Below are 19,078 nucleotides of genomic sequence, written 5' to 3'. Positions count from 1 at the left end.
TTGATTATGAATGTATCGCATCCACGTTAAATAAGGGATTTGTTTCATTTGAAAAAGTCTTTCAAAATTGGAAAAGATAAAAAGAGAAGACAGAAAACAAAATTCAAACGTACATCTTTTAGAGTATCTTTTACATACTGCTTTTGATTATAATACTCATGGTAAAAAATATACCACATTTAAAGTGCATTGCTCTTAATACTGAAAAAATTACATTCATTTACTTACCTCAAATCATAAATACCTTCTTCCCAGCTAGATGCTACAGATTATCTGCAGGTGCAATAGACACATTATGTCCAGCAAAATCGTTTTTTAAATTGTTGTTTTCTTGATACAGTTTATAAGACTACATGTAGCAATTTGAATCAAGCATCACAATAGCATAAGAGAAAGATAAACCTTCACAGAGGTAGATATTTATTGCCATAGAATAGAGTCAGTGGATAGGCATGAAGGATGTTGTGAGAATAGTCAGTGAAAATAGTACTTGAAGTACAATAAGCTACTTTATTGTAAGTCAGTCGTTTTCCCTGCTGTGGTCTGTGTAAAACTACTCTTTGTTTATTGAGAATCAACCTACATGAGCAATTTCTTTTTTTCCCACTCTAAAAGGAAACACACAGCTTCTACACCAAACAACACACCCAAATGTTCTGTCCCCCTATTAGACAAGGGAAAACACTTTCTTAATTCTAGCAACTACAAAAATTCCTGTTAAAATGTTCCCTAAGACACTTCCAGCTTATTAACTTCTCTTTCCTAATTCAGTTTGTATTGCAGTGTGGAAGAATCATCACATGCGAACAGTCACCAACTATTTCATAGTGAATCTATCTCTGGCTGACATTCTGGTCACAATTACTTGTCTTCCAGCAACTTTAGTGGTGGACATCACAGAAACTTGGTTCTTTGGGCAGCATCTCTGCAAAGCAATTCCCTACTTACAGGTATTATTCTACTGTGTTTGTATACATGTTGTCCATGTTACAAAAAAGAGAAGAGCTACATTATCTTGCTCATGGTGATCATGCAGATCTGTCACAGCTACTGAAGTAGGTACCTCAGGATACCTACTATATATAATCACTGTTCCACTATGAATAAATATGTGCTTAGCAAATGTTGTTAGACTTGGGCAATGCACCTTCTGGATCGTTTGTCCAATACTCTTCACTTTTTGTGATCTTTTTTAATGATTCAGAAGAGATATGAAACAATCAAACACACACACACACAAAAAGCCTGGTAATAGAATTATGTACAGAATTATACTCTGTAAGGGGGCCTAAAAAGCTACTCAAGTATCCATGACATAGATTCTGAACTTCTGAAGAAGTCTGAAGGGACTCCATGCCTACACACGTTTAATGACTTGTTTTTCTTTCTTTAGAGGTAGTCATAGTGTCCTGAGACCCAGTCATAATGGCTACCTTTAATATACTTGATCAAGTCTTCTGTCTTATTGCCACTCATTACCAATGAACTTAAGTAGTTGTGAGATTATTTGCACCAATATGATTGGAAGATACCTTTCCTAAGTATAGATGTTCAGGTGAACACACTGGGAATACTAGAGTGGTAACCTACTTGGCCTTACAGTCATTATAAATCAAAAGAATTAATTATAACTCTGAATGCATGTAGTTGGTCATCTCTGTGCCCCAAGCACTATCTGTGTTTTCAGCAGAGACCTGCATGTTCAGGCTGAAAACCCACTCTGTCAAGAGCAACAGTTCTCCAGCAAGTAAGTCTTCTGCTGGATAGTATGAAAAGCACAAATCTTGTTTCAAAGCCTCCATTCTAGTGGGAGAAAATCTGAAGAGAAAATGAAATGAACACTGAACAATGAAATCAAATTGTTGGGCTATTTTCTATACTGAATAGAAGGCTAAAATAACATAGTCTGCTTTAAGTTCATTGGTTTGATGGTTTGTTTTTTTTTGGGTTTTTTTTTTTTTTTCATGAGATTTTAGATTTTTAGATTTCCATTGTTCCTTTGAAAACTGAGAAGGTAAATCAGTGCTACTGATAATCAAATATAGCAGAAATAAAAAGCACATTTAAAAAAAAATTGTTCATCAAAGAAATAAAGATCTAAGTACATGACTATTTTAGAATAAATTTTTCACATATTTTGCAAATTCTAAGTTGCATAAATATATTCTTTCAGAATCTGACTGTTATTCCTACTGTGGGTATGTACCCTAGGATGTGCATTGTATACACATGTAAGATATAGAAATACAGATAAATGGAAAAATGTATTTACTGAGGGGGTTGTCAAGCACTGGAACAGTCTTCCTTAGAGAGCTGTCTGATGCCCCACAGCTGTCATTTAGAGGCATTTAGACAATACTGTTAATAATACACATAACTTATATTTAGTCCTGCAGTGATCGGGCAGATGGACCTGATGATCTTTGTAGGTCTTTTCCAATTGAACTTTTCTATTTGATTCTACAGTAAATGAGTATATCTGTTAGAATTCCATAATAGATGACTTAAAACAAAGTCTTTTTCTGAAAACAATTTCCATGTAGTATGTTCAAATAGAAAGCTAGGTATGTTGAGAATTGAAATCCTTTTTAAAACTGAATAATTACGTTTACATTTACATAATATTTCCTTCTCTTCAGACAGTTTCAGTCTCTGTGTCTGTGCTAACACTTAGCTGCATTGCTTTGGATCGATGGTATGCAATTTGTCACCCTTTGATGTTTAAAAGCACAGCCAAGCGTGCAAGGAACAGCATTATAATTATCTGGATTGTGTCCTGCATCATAATGATTCCTCAGGCTATTGTTATGGAGTGCAGCAGCGTGTTCCCAGGATTAGCCAATAAAACCACCTTGTTCACAGTATGTGATGAACACTGGGGAGGTGAGTGTGTCATTGATCATAAAGACTGAATTTTTCCTTCTGTTATGTAATAAAAATATCAGAACATATTAAAATGCAGTCAAGTTTCATAAACATATGACAATGTTCACAATTCTATAACATTTCCTAGTACTACTGTTTTTGAAATACTCTGAATTTTGATTTTCTTTTATACTGCTAAGAATAAAAGTACATTTTAAACCAAGTTTAAATGAATGAGGCTGCCCAGTGTCTTGGCCATGTTGATGTTTGCCAAAGGGTAAAAATATTCCCATTTTTAAATGCTTATGCTTATATAATTCTCAGTGATTGATGGAAGTTGCAAGTTTAGAGAATTTAGTCTTCATAAACAATTACACAGAGACAGATCTCTTATTTACCTGATATAGAGATTTTGCTAATTGATAATATTTAATTAGATCTTCATAGACATCTCCTGTGATTTCAGTGCAATTTGCATGTAATAACAGAACTTTACAGAGACGTCATGGGTATGGGGTAGCAAGTTAGCCTACAGTTTGAGATTTGTCATGGACGAGATAGTTTAAATAACTTTAATATTACAATCAGTTACAACTTATTCTATGCAGGAAGTGTTACTCTGCCTTTTGAGATTAACTTTGAATCTAACTAGTTCTGTATTTGAATTCAGATGCAGGAAGTCATAAGCATTGCCTGGGAGTATTTACTTCAATTTGTCTCAGTTCACATAGCAAGATGTGTAAGACACTCATTCAAATGGTTAAGATTCAAGTCTTATGGGCCTTGGCATAACTCCAATGCTAATAGAGCATATGCATTACATGCTATCACTTTGACACTGGATATAGTGACCACTAGTAATACCATTATTCACACACAGGAAAATAAAGCCAAGTTCGCCAAAACACATAATTGTTTAATAGTCTCAAGGCATTCTATAAAACAATGGTATTCTACATCAGAGCTGTGTCTGCTGAAGATTCCGGTCCTGTGAACAATTAAGAAAAAATGCAACTTGACCACTACTACTTAATTATTGTGATAAATAATTTCAAGCAGCTTAAACTGCTGAGGGCTCTTCCATATGCTATTCTGAAAGTTCCTCCCCTTCTAATGGCCTCTGTATGGCCATTGTGGAATTAATGAGAAGACAATGGCTTTCACATTCCCTGTTCTTTATCTCCTCCATCCTCATTAGTCCTCTGGGACAAGGCAATGAGGCAGAGATGGCCATTAGCTAGCTGGATGTCATTCCAGACAAAATTGTGCAGAAGCTATGTAAGTTAAAGTAAGACCTTGTTCAGATGGGAGTGGCACATTTGTACTTCTAATGTTCTTTATTCACATACAAATTTTGAATCCAAATCTGCCATATTTTTGGTGACTATTTTCTTTCACAATATTCACTCTGAATACAATATGTGTCCAATCATTTTGGAGTTATTTATCCATGCCTTCTTCACTTGAAGGTTAGGTAGGAAGCAAAGATTCTTTTAATTAACCTAGGAACTGAAAATGATGGAGAGCACTGTAGTTAATTAATTAGGGTGCCAGGAGAGTATCTCATCATGGAACACAATCTCAAGATTTCCAGATCTCTATTGGCCTCTTTTTGATTTCCAACAGGAAAATTTATCTTTCAGACTTGAATCCATAGTAACTGTGGAAATATTTCAAAGATTGTCTCATTCAGTTCTGAACAAGAATAGTTGTAGCCCACAGATACATCTGAAGTACCCATTATCTAAAAGAAGCTCCCAGGCTCTACTCCAGTGGAGTATATATATACAAAGTGAAATCTGTTTCTCTCCAGGTGATGCTGTTAGCCTTTACTCAGACATCAGGAGAGATGAAAAGAAGAATAGTAAAGGCAGGCACTTGCCCGCAGAATTGAGTTATTTTTGTGTGTGAATTCAGGACTGAAGAGTCAACACTCCAAAATATATATTTTTTAAATTGATGTTGAACATAAAATGAAAATTATTTCACATTAAAAATCCATTAAAGTTTTCTGAAATGGGAAAGTTTTTCATTTTACTTAAAGACAGCAGTTCTATTTTTATCCTGATGCCTTTCCAATGAATTATTCTTCTAGAGATAAAACACCACTATTGCTAGTTAGTCTGCTGGTGCATTTCTTACGCTTGTAAAAAATAGTCCTCTAATCACTTTGTAATAACAGCATACCTTAGTAAGTAGAGAAGAGGACCTTTCTCTTTATTAAGTTACAAGTAGGTTCTCGAATCATGGAATGTCTAAGTAAATGTAGAGTTAACTATTTATTTGCCATGAGGATAAAATATAATACATTCCTTTCTGATAATGCAGAATCATTAGCCACAAATAATTCTGACTCAATTTAAATTGTCTAAATACAGTTACTTGGGCCACTGCATGGAAAAAGTAATTTTTCATCTGAGAATATGGGTTTGAAATCATAAAGGCCCCCAAATAGGAAAACAAAACATGCATAATAGGACATCAATTTGAAAAGATAGGTGAGCATTGCAGCCAGAAGAATAATTAAAGAGCTAATATTTTCCATGAGAACACTTGCATTTTTCCTTGGGTAATATTTTGCCTTTTTTGACTATGGAGTATCTAAGATGAAAGAGATCTAATCAGGAGGAGGTTGAAGGAGAAGGAAATTTGTGTTTCTAAGAAGTCATACTTGCAAAGAAAGAGTAGATACGCTTCAAACTGCAGACACTCAAGATCAAATTCTAAAGGAGAGTGAAATCGTGTGAAGAGGAAAGTGCTTATATTTGTGTGTTAGCTGCTTCATTTAGAACTGAAAATAATTTATGTTGTCTAAAATTAAGATACATCTAATGAAAACTTTTCAGAGTATCGTGAGCACCTTATATCCCAAGGATGTTAAACTGTGAATCATCAAGACTGAAATTTTAACAGGAGGTGCTTGGTGACACTTTCCAACGTATTTCAGAAGTCTATACTAATTCCAGGAACTCAGGGCCATTGAAACATGAGGTGCTATGATGGACTACCAGATAGGAGGTTGTCTGGAACAGTCCAGGAAAATGTCAGAGATGCCAAAGCAGGAGACAGCACTGTACCCAGACTTGGGTTCAGCTACTGAAATCTGTACAAGTCTGGTGTGTGTCTGGAAGGTCTGATCCACACTGCAACACCTGGGCTCCTAAGTGGAGAACAAATAGTAGCCACCCTGACTAATAATAAGATTTCAAACATGTGGTTGGATGGATGTCAGTGACTGCAAATGGTGTAATAGTTCAGTCTAAAACAAGACTCAATTTCTTTTTAATTGCTTCTGGCATTCCTGAATATAAAATTCATTGCCAATTCTAGGCTGATGGTTTTTCATTTTGAGTACTGTCTAATAGCAATATTTTATTTAGGAATGCAGAAGGATCCAACTCACTTAAGGAGCCAGCATTGGCCACAGTTCTATAATAGTCTGTAATTACTATGTGCCGAATTTGATGATAAAGTGCCAAAATAAAATAAACATATATTAAAATGAGTTTTTAATGTGTCCAAGCCAGCTAAACACATTCTTTTAGAGCTGTTCATGAAAAAGGTATTAGCCAAAGTGCGCTAGCCAACCTCTTTGCATATGTTAAAAAGGATACAGAGATAATCCTTTCCAAATACTATGTAGTTGAATGGAGACAAAAGGAAGACTTTGTGTTCCATTTCCTCTTAGATATAGTACAAAAACACATTGTCTTAATTCTGAAAAATAATATAGCTGGAAATTGCATTGATACAAGAAGGTTTGTACATCCTGTATTGCTACCTGGTGTGTAGAAAAGAACATACAGACCCTGAATGTTGATCAATGCTGTAAGTTATTTAAGAGCACCGTGCAGCAGTTGAACAGACACAACTATATTGCATAGTGTTAGAAGCTACTTGAGTTAGATAAGACCTGGAACAGTGTGTGAGTGATACTAAAAGCACAAATGAACTATGCTGTTATGTCCAAAATAAATGCAAGGTGTGAGAATGTTTGAACTATATTAAGTGGTTTAAAAATGCAGAAGGTAAAGGAAAATGTAAAGAATGTTTTAATGCAGCAGGAAGTCAGATTATTGCAAATACTAAAATCATGCTTGGCTTTGTGATGGATTGATAGCGCAAGGATGATATAACTGCTTAGAAATATTATTTTAGTATTTAAATAGTTGTAAGTACTCCGACACAGGAACATAGTTTGAAAGCAACTGTGTTGTGTAATGTAATTTTCTCTGCTATGTGTGGGTAATTTCTAACATTTTTACTTATTGAGGTTCATTCTAAAAGAATACTTATTAAGCTGTTTGCATCTGCATATTGGTAAGTCCAAAAATGAATAGGCATCTTCCTAAGATTATAGAATCTGGGAATGTTCCATGGATGCTCTAAAAAGTTGGTAACTTTGCTATTTTTCCCTGTTCTGTGGGAAGCTGACATGGGTACCAGTTTAATTGTGCATTTATGACTGATGGGAATATTTTGTTTATTAGCCATAATAAAAACTTTTGAGTCTGGGTTGTTTTCAGTTTATATGTATGCATATATTCATATATAAAATTCTGGCAAAACCAGGAAGATGTAGTTTCAAACTTACGCCTACTTACTTAACAAAAGTCTGGGACTACAACACAGATCTGAGAAGGAAACTTTACAATAAAGTTAGAAGTTTGTTTAGTAACTCCTGCAACAGAGAGAAGAAAACTTTAGCATATCTGTCATTTATCAGGTGGAATAATCATGCTATATGGGAATGCCAGTCCCACCTCAATTCCAGTCCCTGTGACTATTTGTTTTCTCTTTTTTCCCATTCCCTCTTTTCAGCAAAACAGTAGCCAGTGATGTGAGAATCATTAATTTCTTATTAAAGTGATGGTTACTCTGGCTAAGAATTATCTTGTCCCATCCCACAGTCCATTAAGTCAGTTGTGGATGGCAAAAACAGCTTTCTGCTTTAGAGTAAGATAATCAGTGGTTCCAATCAGGCAGCTGATGTATTGCCAGGTCCCACAGACTGATTGATGCTCTCATTCAAGGAGTCTGCAACTCACTTGCTTGATAAATGAACAGTACCCCAAACATGCCCTTCCTCCTCGTTGCTGCTGTGATTGTCAAACAGCTTTAAAGCTTTTCATTGGCTTGAGAAGCTAAACAGAGTCATGCTTCTTTGGGAAAACTTCTCCAAAGAGCTTTGCTGTGGGTGGAGGAAGGACAGTTTTCCTTTGATGTTAAGCAGCTGGCACTTTCCAGGTGGTTAAACTTCAAAGGCAAGTCTTAGGATTTTCCTCCAACCTGGTTCATCAGTTCTTTGTAGATAGCTAGGCTCATTTAATGTTTCACTTTACTTGGAATGGTAAATTGGAAGCCATAAACTCCAGATGTCCTTTTAAATATTCACTGTCCTTCCACCTGAATGGGGCCTGGCTGCCTGCAGAGTACTGAAGAGGCGGGTGGCACCTCCTTCTGAATAGCAGGAATGTGCTTTCAGCTCTGACCTCCTGTGATCCCAGTAAGCCACGTGCCTTCAGTTTCCTCTTGATCTCTCCGCTTGTGGAGCCTGGATGTCAATATTTCCCTGTTTGATTGGTCCGTGGTGAGGCTGCCTTTTCTGAAGTACAAAAATAATTTAACAATATTGAGATCATCAGAAAATATAGAAACTCAAGTTACTGCTAATTATCAATCAAATAATCAACTACCAATAATGGCACAAATTGATTTTGACTTGTACTTATATTTAAATACACTTCTTTTTTTTTTTTTTTAAACTATCTTTCCAGCTGAGGTTTACCCCAAAATGTATCACACGTGCTTTTTCCTGGTGACATACATGGCACCACTTTGTCTTATGGTGTTGGCCTATTTGCAAATATTTCGAAAGCTGTGGTGTCGCCAGGTAAGTTACTTGCATTAGTTCACTTTGCTTGCTTTTATGGCTGTGGCTGATTGCCATGTGAACCCTTTTTCTATATATGCTCCATTTTGTCACATAGGATCTGCCTTGCATGGATTTTTACATTGTCACCAGGTCCAGCAACACTGCTAGCTTACAGCCACCTTGGATAGAAAACGAGAATTCAAAAATGATGGTAGTCAGGCTAAATGTTGCTAAAATTCCTCTGTAACGGTCAAAAGTTAGAATAGTCGGATCCTCATTTTGTTATTAGTTTGTACAGTTGCTTTTGTATTTTTCATTCTGTAAAGTCTCAGTTTCGGAGCAGGTCTGGTCTGAACAGAAGTTGGAAAAGAAAGTTCATCTATCAGAACTGTGAGATTGGACTTGTCTGATGTGAGCCATGTTAACCTGGCTAACATCGCTAATGATAGATGTGAAGTACTGGGAAATAACTGGCATAATTTATGACATGAACATCTAGTTTTTCAATTTTCATTTAAAAAATATGGAAAAATAAAAATGGAAAACAAAACAATATCAGACAAGCAAGCGAGCAACATGCAAGCCAAAGTGGTACAAATCATGTGATAATTTTTCAGAAATGCTTTTCCCCCTCCAACATTTTGAATTATGTAATACATTATATATATTACATTTATATTATAATGTTTTGGATGTGAACAGTGCCATAATCTATCGTTTATCTATCTCTGTAGCCTCCCACCATCCCCTTACCTATCATTCTATGAAAGATAATCAGTTCATCCTATTGCAGAGATAATGAAAGCTACTCCTTCTCAAATGGCCTTGACAGTGACTATCAGAACATGGACATTAACCCTTTCCCTTTCACCATTTTGTCTTATACTGTCTGAACTTGAGGCTGTCCTGGCCAGAGTATATTATCTATCACAACAAGAGCTTATTCTCATTGGCTAAGTCATTGTGGAAATCTGAAGGGGATTTCAGATTTCTAAAGATATATATGTTTAAAAATTAAAATCAAACCTTATAGTGACAAAAAATTCTCCTTCAAATAACTAAAATACAAAACCCAAGCTGTCCTTAAGGCAGATGATATCTCACTGGAATAGGAATTAGTCTCATTTTTAATGATGTTTGGTTAATCTAGAGTAAAATCTAGCTGTTTATCTTTGAATTATTATTTTTACTTTGATTTCTTACATTTGGAAGTTTAAATAATAAGTTTAAATTGTAAGATAGTTTCAAGATAAGAATCTTCAATAGGAAAAAGGCTTTGCTGGGTTACCACCCAATGGCCTTACCACTGCATTCCTTAACTCTCTCTTCCGTATTTTCTTTACAATCTTCCTAAAATCTGAAACTGTTAGTTTAGTTAATGTAAGCTACTGTTCTTAACTTGAAAGTAGTTTGAAAATGCTAGTTAAAGTTTAGTTAAAGTTCAAAGCAGACGATGAGTTGCTAGAAATAAACAATTTTGGTGTTTTTAATTATGGGGTTTTTTTGTTTGTTTGTTTTCCAGTTATTCTAGTTGTTTTTTCTTCACAATATTTTTTCCCTCTATACACTCTGTACACTAAAAAGTGTACAGGGTTTTTTTGGTGACAAAAGGACAAATATTGCTATGTACTTAGTGCTGTCTCTGATGTGAAACTGCAGAGACCTTGTTTCCTAGCTCAGATGACAAGAGTACGTACAATAGTCTGCAGTATGTATAATTAAACCAGTTCACGTCTATTAACAGCTGCAAGTTGGCTGCAGACATCAGGCATTTTACTAAGTGCAATAGGTGTGCCACAATCAGTCACGTAGAGCAAATTAATGCAGTGCTGTAAGTCTATTATTTGATATCTTCAGTTAAGTAATGATGCTGTTTATGAAAACTTTAGTTAAATATGGTGATCTTGTTGCAAGGTGCAATGCATTCCAGGTGAATGTGATAGAAAAAACATAAGCAGTAACTTTTTCTTGTATGCTTCACAGTTTTTCTAAAGGTTCATTGGTGGGTTGTTTTTTTTTTTGTTTGTTTGTTTGTTTTTGTTGTTGTTGTTGTTTTTTGGTTTTTTTTTTGTTTTTTTAAATGGAGTGTTTTATGCATACAAACATTCCGACGACTGAAGATAAGAGAAATTTACAAAGTATCCTTATTGTACTTTCTACAAGAGCTCTTAAAACTACTGACTGTGTCTTTCAGGCAGATCTTCACATACAGTCTTTGCAGTCTTTGATTTAATGATTCATCTGTGGAAAGGGAAGAACAATCATGCCACAAACACCAGAATTTTGAGTAATTTATTTTATTTATTAGAAAGGAAGTAGTGACTTAGTGACAGTGTTCTCTTGTGGATTTTAAGTGGATAAAAACTGACATCTAAACAAATAAGTAGGGCTGAGTGGACTTATGGTAAAAGTGTTAATACATAATTTATATTATCAAGTCCTCCATACTTGGTTTTACTGATGTCCAAATGCACTGACACTGAAATCTTTTTATATTAACAACCAGGAACCCTGCCCATTTTTATTTTGTCATCTGAAATACCCCTTCCTACTCTTCACAAGCTGTTCTTACAATTGGGGAGACTGAGTTTACTCATAAATCCTTTGGTAATAATTTGAGGAGATAGAGCAAAGGTGCATATGAGAATAACAACACAACTTTTTGTGCTTGTGTGCTCCACAAATAACTGTATAAGTGATTCAATAACCAAAGCAAATACATGCATTTTACTAAGCTGTTTATATGTATACATATGTAACACATGTGCTTACCTAAATACAGATTTGTAAATCATTCTGTATATGCACACCCCTCTGATGTGTTCTGTCCCTTAGATGGTCCTGGTTTACCTTTGCATCTAAGGGTAGATGGCCCTTTTTTCTGATAAAATTCTTACTTTATCATTGGTTATTGGACTATCAGTAGCAAAGCCTATTTCTTTGTTAAGTAAAAACAGACATTAAAAGGGTAGAAAGGTAGAAAAGATAGAAAGGCTCTCAGTGTAAACTTCTGAATATTTGTCATTTTGATGTACAGTGTCATTGTACATTGTACACAGTCATCTCTTGCTATTGAAGACTGCTTGTAGAGCAGAGAAGCTCCTTCTACCTGATCAGATCATACATACCTGAACAAGCCATGTACGCAGTCATGTCTAACACTAGCCAGTCACAGTTCTGAGCCAAACTACTATTTATCTTCTTTAAAATTGCATCTATTTAAAATGATGGTCACAGAACCATTCATGTGAATCTTCAGCATCATTAGGAGGGAGCAATCGGTAGAGATTCAGCTGATTTTTTGCTGCTTACATCTCCATTATCTGATGAGTTCTTGCTACAAAAAATGGTAATTCAACATATGAGAAAAGGAAGGAAAATCTTCCACTTCAAAGTTAAAAGAACAGAAACACAGAACACCCCCTATAAACCAGAATCAGAATCTTAGTGTGTCACCTTTGTAGTGCATAGCAAGTACACAATGCAGAACTACACCCACAGATAAATAGATTAAATCTTTTAAACAGAACAAGGTATGTCCAGGTATGAAACTGGCATTTTTTATTTAACTGAATAAGTAGGAATATTCATTAAACTGAATGAGTAGAAGAAAGTGAATAAGTGCAAGTCTTGTCTACTTTTTCTGTTTTCTCTCCTCTTCTTTCTCTTTCCCTTTCCCTTTCCCTTTCTCTTTCCCTTTCCCTTTCCCTTTCCCTTTCCCTTTCCCTTTCCCTTTCCCTTTCCCTTTCCCTTTCATTTCTTCATTTCTTCTTTTCTTTTTGGTTTGTGTTCATACAGACTTTTGTTTAAAGAAAAAAAATACCAACAATAGAACAAACTGGTTATTATGTATCTCTATCTGGTTTGCTTTGTTGTTTTCCTGTTCATTTTAACACAACACTGCCAGATAATCCAGTTATTGTAAACCAGTTTTGATGGTGCACATAAATGCTCAGTTAAGAGCTCCTATATGCAAGGAAGCTATTCATGGAAAAATACATAATAACTATTCTAGAACAATTCAGCATGTGCGTCTTTTTGGTTTAAGCTGTTTCCATTTTAACTTCTTGTTTTTGAGTGTGTGTGGGGTTTTTTTGGTTTTTTTTTTTGTTTTGGTTTTTTTGGTTTGTTTTTTCTCCCTGAAAAATGTATCCAAAATTTCATTTCCTTCTGGTTAGTTTCTGTGGATAAGACCTAATTTTAAAATTCTACAATAGAGGATGTGAATTCTTCAGATAATTTTTAACAAGAATCATTTTACACTCGTGGGACTCTTCATCCTGTAGACAATTGCATTACTCATTATATAATTATACTTCTACCCAAAAGGTTTATATTGAAAACATTATAAATGACATTTATTTCTCTGAGAAATCCTTGCGATCCATGGTCTTGCACATATGGCTGCACACAGGAAATAATTTTGAAGAACTGAAACAAAATTGCTTTATTTCACTTGGCTTGTATAAGAACAGAGAAAGCAAACACTGTGATGTCTTTTTCATACCTTGTTTCTACATCAACCCATTGAGAGTTGTCTATGATCAACTTAACTCTTCCTATGTCCTGACAATTTCTGTGATTCTCCTTTCATCATTGCATACTCATTTAGTTCTGAAGACTCTCATAACAAGATTCACATTTTAGCTGTAATATCTTTAAATGCTTCATTGTCATCTAGATTGTGTATTTGAAAATTTTATGGCTAATGTATGTTTTATATCCTCGTTTTCTATCACTGAAAAGCTGTGTCATAGCCTAAATTAGCAATATATTAATAGAATAAAATACTGTCATGTAGCAAAACAGTTAACGTACAACTTTGTAGCAAAGTAAGTGTAGTAGTAGGGTTGTTAAGTATGATAGTTTGAAGATATCAAGGCAAATCAAGTGGTAACTAAGGGTAATTTTAGTGCATAAGTTAGTATATTTGGACAAATGGCACTCCTTCAAACTCCTTCAAATGTGTCTGAAATCTGATTTTTTTCTCCCAGCTGTGTAAATTAATATGATAAAATAGAATACTTCTCCATACAAGTTGTCTTGACATGTCAATATGTCTATTTTTCTTGTTACAGCTACTTACAATCCTCATTTTTCAAGTGCCAATGACAAGGATGCCCCTTATTCTGTCCTTTTTAGATCCCCGGAACTTCTTCTGTTGTTCAGAAAAAATGGAAGTCTCTGCAGTCATCATCACAGCAACGAGGGCTGGGACAGTCAACAAAGTCAAAGATCAGTGCTGTGGCAGCTGAAATAAAACAGATTCGTGCAAGAAGGAAAACAGCACGTATGCTAATGGTTGTCCTTCTGGTTTTTGCACTTTGCTATCTGCCAATTAGCATCCTCAATATCTTGAAAAGGTAATGTTTATCATAAAATATAAACACTTAGTAAGGTTTCCTGTCTAAAATCCATCATCTGTTATGAGAATCTTAATATTCTGACATACTTTTGAAGGACAAAGCCTACTTAATTCATGATAAAAAGACTGAAAATGAGCATATATTTGCAAGAAAAAAATGTACTCAACTAATCTACAGTACTGAAAATCTTGGACAGATTGTATGAGCCTTATTAGTAATCTCTTCCTCATGAAAGTGATCTATCTTATCTTCTCATTAAAACTTGCCATTTACATGGGATTACAGCTTGTTTGCTGTAAATGAACCCTGGAAGTGCACTTCCCTAAAACAGCAGCTGAAAGCTGCCAGGAGAAAATAGTGTAATGGCTTAACCCCAAGGACTTTTACTCAAGCTTCATAAAGTACTGTTTTGAAACGCAGTTTTGAGTCTATTTTTAGGACAATCCCTCAGTTTTTCCATTAAGCTCTTGGTTTTTGGGGGGTTTTTTTGGTTGTTTGTTTTTTTTACTTTTTTACCCTTTTCTCTCCTGCTCATTTGAGACATAATTGTTTACACTCTGTTTTTGTGCAGAGCTTGACAAGTTTTGATACAGTTACATCTCTTGAGACCACTGGCATACTGATAAATAATGACATATAGCAGATGGTTAGATCTTGAAGCCATTAACTGTCTTCAAGAGGCAAAGGATCCTTAAAAAAAGAAACACTGTTTTGTTGGTACTTGAGAAATATTTGATTTTTAAAGTTGGATATGAAGGCTAGAATACATCCCACTGAATTCTGACATTTCTCTGAGGTGTGATTTAAGCAGTTTCCATTCTCAGATCACTTAGTAGGCAATACAGAAATAAATATTTCCAGAAGACAACTCAGGTCCCATCTGATCTAAACCACAGAGTAACTACAGAGACTGCTTCCACCACACCAGCAGAGTAGGCCTGCAGGTAGATGTGCATTTAAGTAGAAAAAATTAGGTGTAAGGAATCAGGGCAGATTTCTCTGGAAGACAGAAGCTGCTACTATGGATTCCATAGCTCAGTTCTTGGCCATTTCAATGCCTTTCTAATTCCACAGAGATCCTGTTGGATAATGGTTCCAGAGCTGGAAACCCCAGTGATATGAACTGGTCAAAAAACAACATTTCCCGTCTTATCTAGCACCCGATGATGTTGCTGCATAGCAGAAAAGTTATGCATCTGCACTTTTCCAAAGTGCTTATGCTCTCTATTTTGTGCAAAACCACCAGGAATGGATGCTGATGCACAGGGATAAGACTCTATTCTCTCAAGCAAACACCAGCATTGAATCCGCTTTTCTGTGATACTGCAAATAAGTCATCAAAAGGAAAATTAGGCTAAAATTTGGCAATTACTTCTATTTATATGATTTCTAATTTTGCCATCTTTCAGGTTTACTTTTCTTTTTCTTTAGGGTTTTTGGGATGTTTAATCATGCTGATGACAGAGAAACCGTATATGCCTGGTTCACATTCTCACACTGGCTTGTATATGCAAACAGTGCGGCCAATCCTATTATTTATAACTTCCTCAGTGGTAAGTTGCAGTTATATAGAATTCAAATATAATGTATAGTTTAAATGTAATAAGCCATAGCAAATAAGAAAAATGGCTATATAACATCAGTTGAGCTCATCCAGGGATAGCTAGATCCTCTTCTTGGAAGAATTTTCCTGATGAATCCCTTTGTCTTTAGACTATCTACTTATAACTAGCCAAAATAGTGCCAGGGCCCAAGTCCAAGGGCTTGAATTCAACTGTCCGTGCCATTAATTTGTTGGAGTAGTCACTGGTATGACTTCAGTCTGAAACAATTACCATTCTTCTAAATCACTGGATAATGTCTTGAGTTAGCACAGTCCAAGGGCTGTCCCCAGTTGGTATTTTGTATGCAGATATCAGGCTTTGGAGGTTGCAAGTGTTTAATAATATGTTTGTCTTAGTTTGTTATTTGTCTTATTTGGCTATGAGCTGCAGAATCATGACCAAAACTGGTAGTATTACAGCTAAATACAGGGAGAAAAGAGTTTGTTAACCCTCATTGCACGTTTTCCTTTTGTGTTGTTGGTTTTTTTGTGTTCTCTGTGTGTGTGTGTGTGTATGTGATGTCTAGTGTGAGGATGATCTGAACAATTTATCACAATCTCTGAAAGCAGACTAATGTGCTGTTGAACAACATTTCAAAAAAATTATTGAAATTGAATTACAGAATAACCTCTCTCGTTTCACTTGTAAAGATGCAGTCATTTAAGCTTACTATGGCTCAATTAGTTGTTTGGGTTGTTTTGTTGTTTTTTTTTTAATGCATTGTTAATCAGCAAACTATCCACACATTACCTTCATAGATTGTTCTACTTTGTTCATCCTGTCTTGAAAAGAATTATTTAGACTTCATACCATACCTCAAATACCTTCTTATGAAGGTTGTATTCTGTGTTTCTCCAAGCCATTTAAAATGTCATTTGCTGCTTCAGTAGTGCTAGAAAAACATGTTAATGCTCTGGATTAATTTTTCATTAGATAACTCCATTTTTTGTAAGCTACAAAGTAGATTGAAACATGATTTACAGTATAATTTTTTGTCATTACTCTTTTCTTCTGTTTGACAGGGAAGTTTAGAGAAGAATTTAAAGCAGCGTTTTCATGTTGCATCTTTGGTATTCACAGTCATCATGATGAACGGCTTACAAGAGGTCGTGCCAGTACAGAGAGTCGGAAATCTTTGACCACCCAGATCAGCAATTTTGACAATGCTTCAAAGCATTCAGAACATGTTGTACTAACCAACATAAACACACTTACTACAAATGGTAATGCACTTACTTCTTACCCACTGATAGTATCCTTGTCCCCATGTCTTTTGATGCTGTGCTAGTAAAATCTAGTTGTGCACAGAACAGTCTTTGAGCATAATGAGAAAAAGTGTTCACAATTAAGAAAGTAAGAAAAGTCAAGTTACAAAATATATTTTACGTAGTAGGCCAAAAGTTAGGTTATATATTTAGAAATCAAAATTTCATTTAATCTCCTTCAAAATCTGAGCTGCAGTTAGAGAAGGCATAGAGTAAAAATATTTCATTTAAATATTTTCTTTGGATTTTTGCATCCTTTAATTTCTGAAGTAAATACAGAGCAGATAGCTGAAGATGTGGAAATAATTTTCTGTAGGGTTGCAGTCTGTTTATAAACAGATATGTTTTACTCAGAGCTAATTAGCTGAAGTTATAGAACATTTTATAACAGATATCCCCGTGGTATCTGTGAGCCAGCCAGGGTGAGCCAGCCAGATACCTGTTGAAAGCAGTACATTCATCTTAAAAATCTTATCTTACAGGTATTACAGGTGCACTGAGCCCTTTGAAGTCAATGGAACTGCATCTCCACATACCAGGGGTGAATATGTCTTCAAATTTAGATGAAGCAGTGAGAATTTCCGCAGGATGCACTGACAATGCAGAGAATGCAGAATGGGATAAATTTGTCCCTAATGTAACTAAACTTACCTCAATGGAATTACAACAAGGATGACTTTGGCTCAATACAGCTGAGAATGGCATTTGTTTTTAGCTGTGTTACAGACTAGAACAGATGGACAAAAGGATTCCTGCAAAACGACTGCCTCTTCTACTTCTTCTCAGTCTTATGGAAACCTACTTACCTCAGTATGAGCTAAAAAACACATCTTTACAAGTCTTTTTAAAGAGTGGATTGTATCATACTTTGTAAATACTGTAGATATTTATTTTTATATATTTTAGATTCTGTGGAATGTTCTAAAACATTGTACCATATAAAGAACTCTACATATTTGAAAGAAGTCTCAAACATTTATTTATATCTTGTTTCTATTAATGAATGACTTATTTACAAAGAATACTTACTTATGCACTAGTGGTATCCTGGAATTACTTTGCACTTCTTTTTCTGCTTCTTCACTTGTGGTAAATTCTGTATTAAGGAATTTTCACTTCAGATTGATTTTAGGAGATTCCAGACTACTTTTCTAAGCACAGACATGCTTCTGAGACATTAATTCAAAGTGCTGAAAGTCATGCTACTTTAAAAAATAATTACATTAAATAGCTGGTCTCTTTTTCTTCAGATGAGTACCTCAAAAGGTAACTACTCAAATAAAACTTGCATGATGTTCAAAGGTGCTATTCCTACTCAGGCCGCTAGGAATAACAAGTATCAGCACTTCTGAAGAACTGGATGTTTTAACTTTGGTAACTCATTTTAGTCCACAATGTCTGCATGTGCAGCTCCAGAAGATCTCTGAAGACCCTTAAGATGGAAAACACTGGTTATTTTGCTTGCTCTCACAGTTTCTCTCTCAACTGCCATTTAATACCAATGATACAAACACTTAATAATTTTATGTGCCAAGAAAATGTCGATTTTTGAACAACTGAAATAAAGTATTTCTTTCTGGAAAATTAGAGGAGATATTTCATTGCTCTAGCAGATGAAGTACTCACTCATCTACTTTTCACTTATGGGAGAAACTCTTTGTCCTGGGGCTTCCTACCACACAATGTAGTATTTTTCCTTGGTGAACGAAGATGATACATCAATGGAGATTGAGTGTACTTGGGGTAAAGGCCACTGGCAGTTTTTGACTCCTGTAATCTCTTGGTGTGCTGGAAATTGAGGATATGGCCTTAATTTTTGCTTTTGTAAGAAAAATTTGTTTTTTCTCCTCTTTGCTCTCTTTTCTGATTTTCACTCAAAATATTATGGCACTACTAAGAACTTATTTTATTCATAATTAAAACTTGAATATTCTTTTGAGTGAATGCAATTTATTCACTGACAAAATTCTTGGAATTTTTTTTCAAGCCAGAGTGAAAGGCATATCTTTCGGACACAAGTGATACAATCAGAACTTTTCTAAAGTTCAAAAATGTAAAGTTATGTGCAATGCTAACTAATTCTAGGCCAGAAATATGGTTACC

The 19,078-nt window shown here is 35.1% G+C and overlaps 1 protein-coding gene across 1 annotated transcript in view; it reads left to right on the top strand.

Moving 5' to 3' along the window:
- The window catches only part of HCRTR2 (hypocretin receptor 2), a 31,034-nt gene extending 12,475 nt beyond the window's left edge, over positions 1-18,559 (top strand). The window contains exons 2-8 of the mRNA XM_015859165.2: positions 772-950; positions 2,640-2,883; positions 8,643-8,758; positions 13,883-14,103; positions 15,538-15,659; positions 16,733-16,933; positions 17,458-18,559. Of these exons, the coding sequence (XP_015714651.1) occupies positions 772-950; positions 2,640-2,883; positions 8,643-8,758; positions 13,883-14,103; positions 15,538-15,659; positions 16,733-16,933; positions 17,458-17,651 (1,277 nt within the window). The 3' untranslated portion in view covers positions 17,652-18,559. The remainder of the gene's footprint in view (positions 1-771; positions 951-2,639; positions 2,884-8,642; positions 8,759-13,882; positions 14,104-15,537; positions 15,660-16,732; positions 16,934-17,457) is intronic.
- Positions 18,560-19,078: the final 519 nt, after the last annotated feature.

This window comes from Coturnix japonica, chromosome 3 (genome assembly GCF_001577835.2).
Source record: "Coturnix japonica isolate 7356 chromosome 3, Coturnix japonica 2.1, whole genome shotgun sequence".
NCBI lineage: Eukaryota > Metazoa > Chordata > Aves > Galliformes > Phasianidae > Coturnix > Coturnix japonica.
The sequence above is the reverse complement of the archived record's forward strand: the minus strand, read 5'-3'. Positions and strand labels throughout refer to the sequence as shown.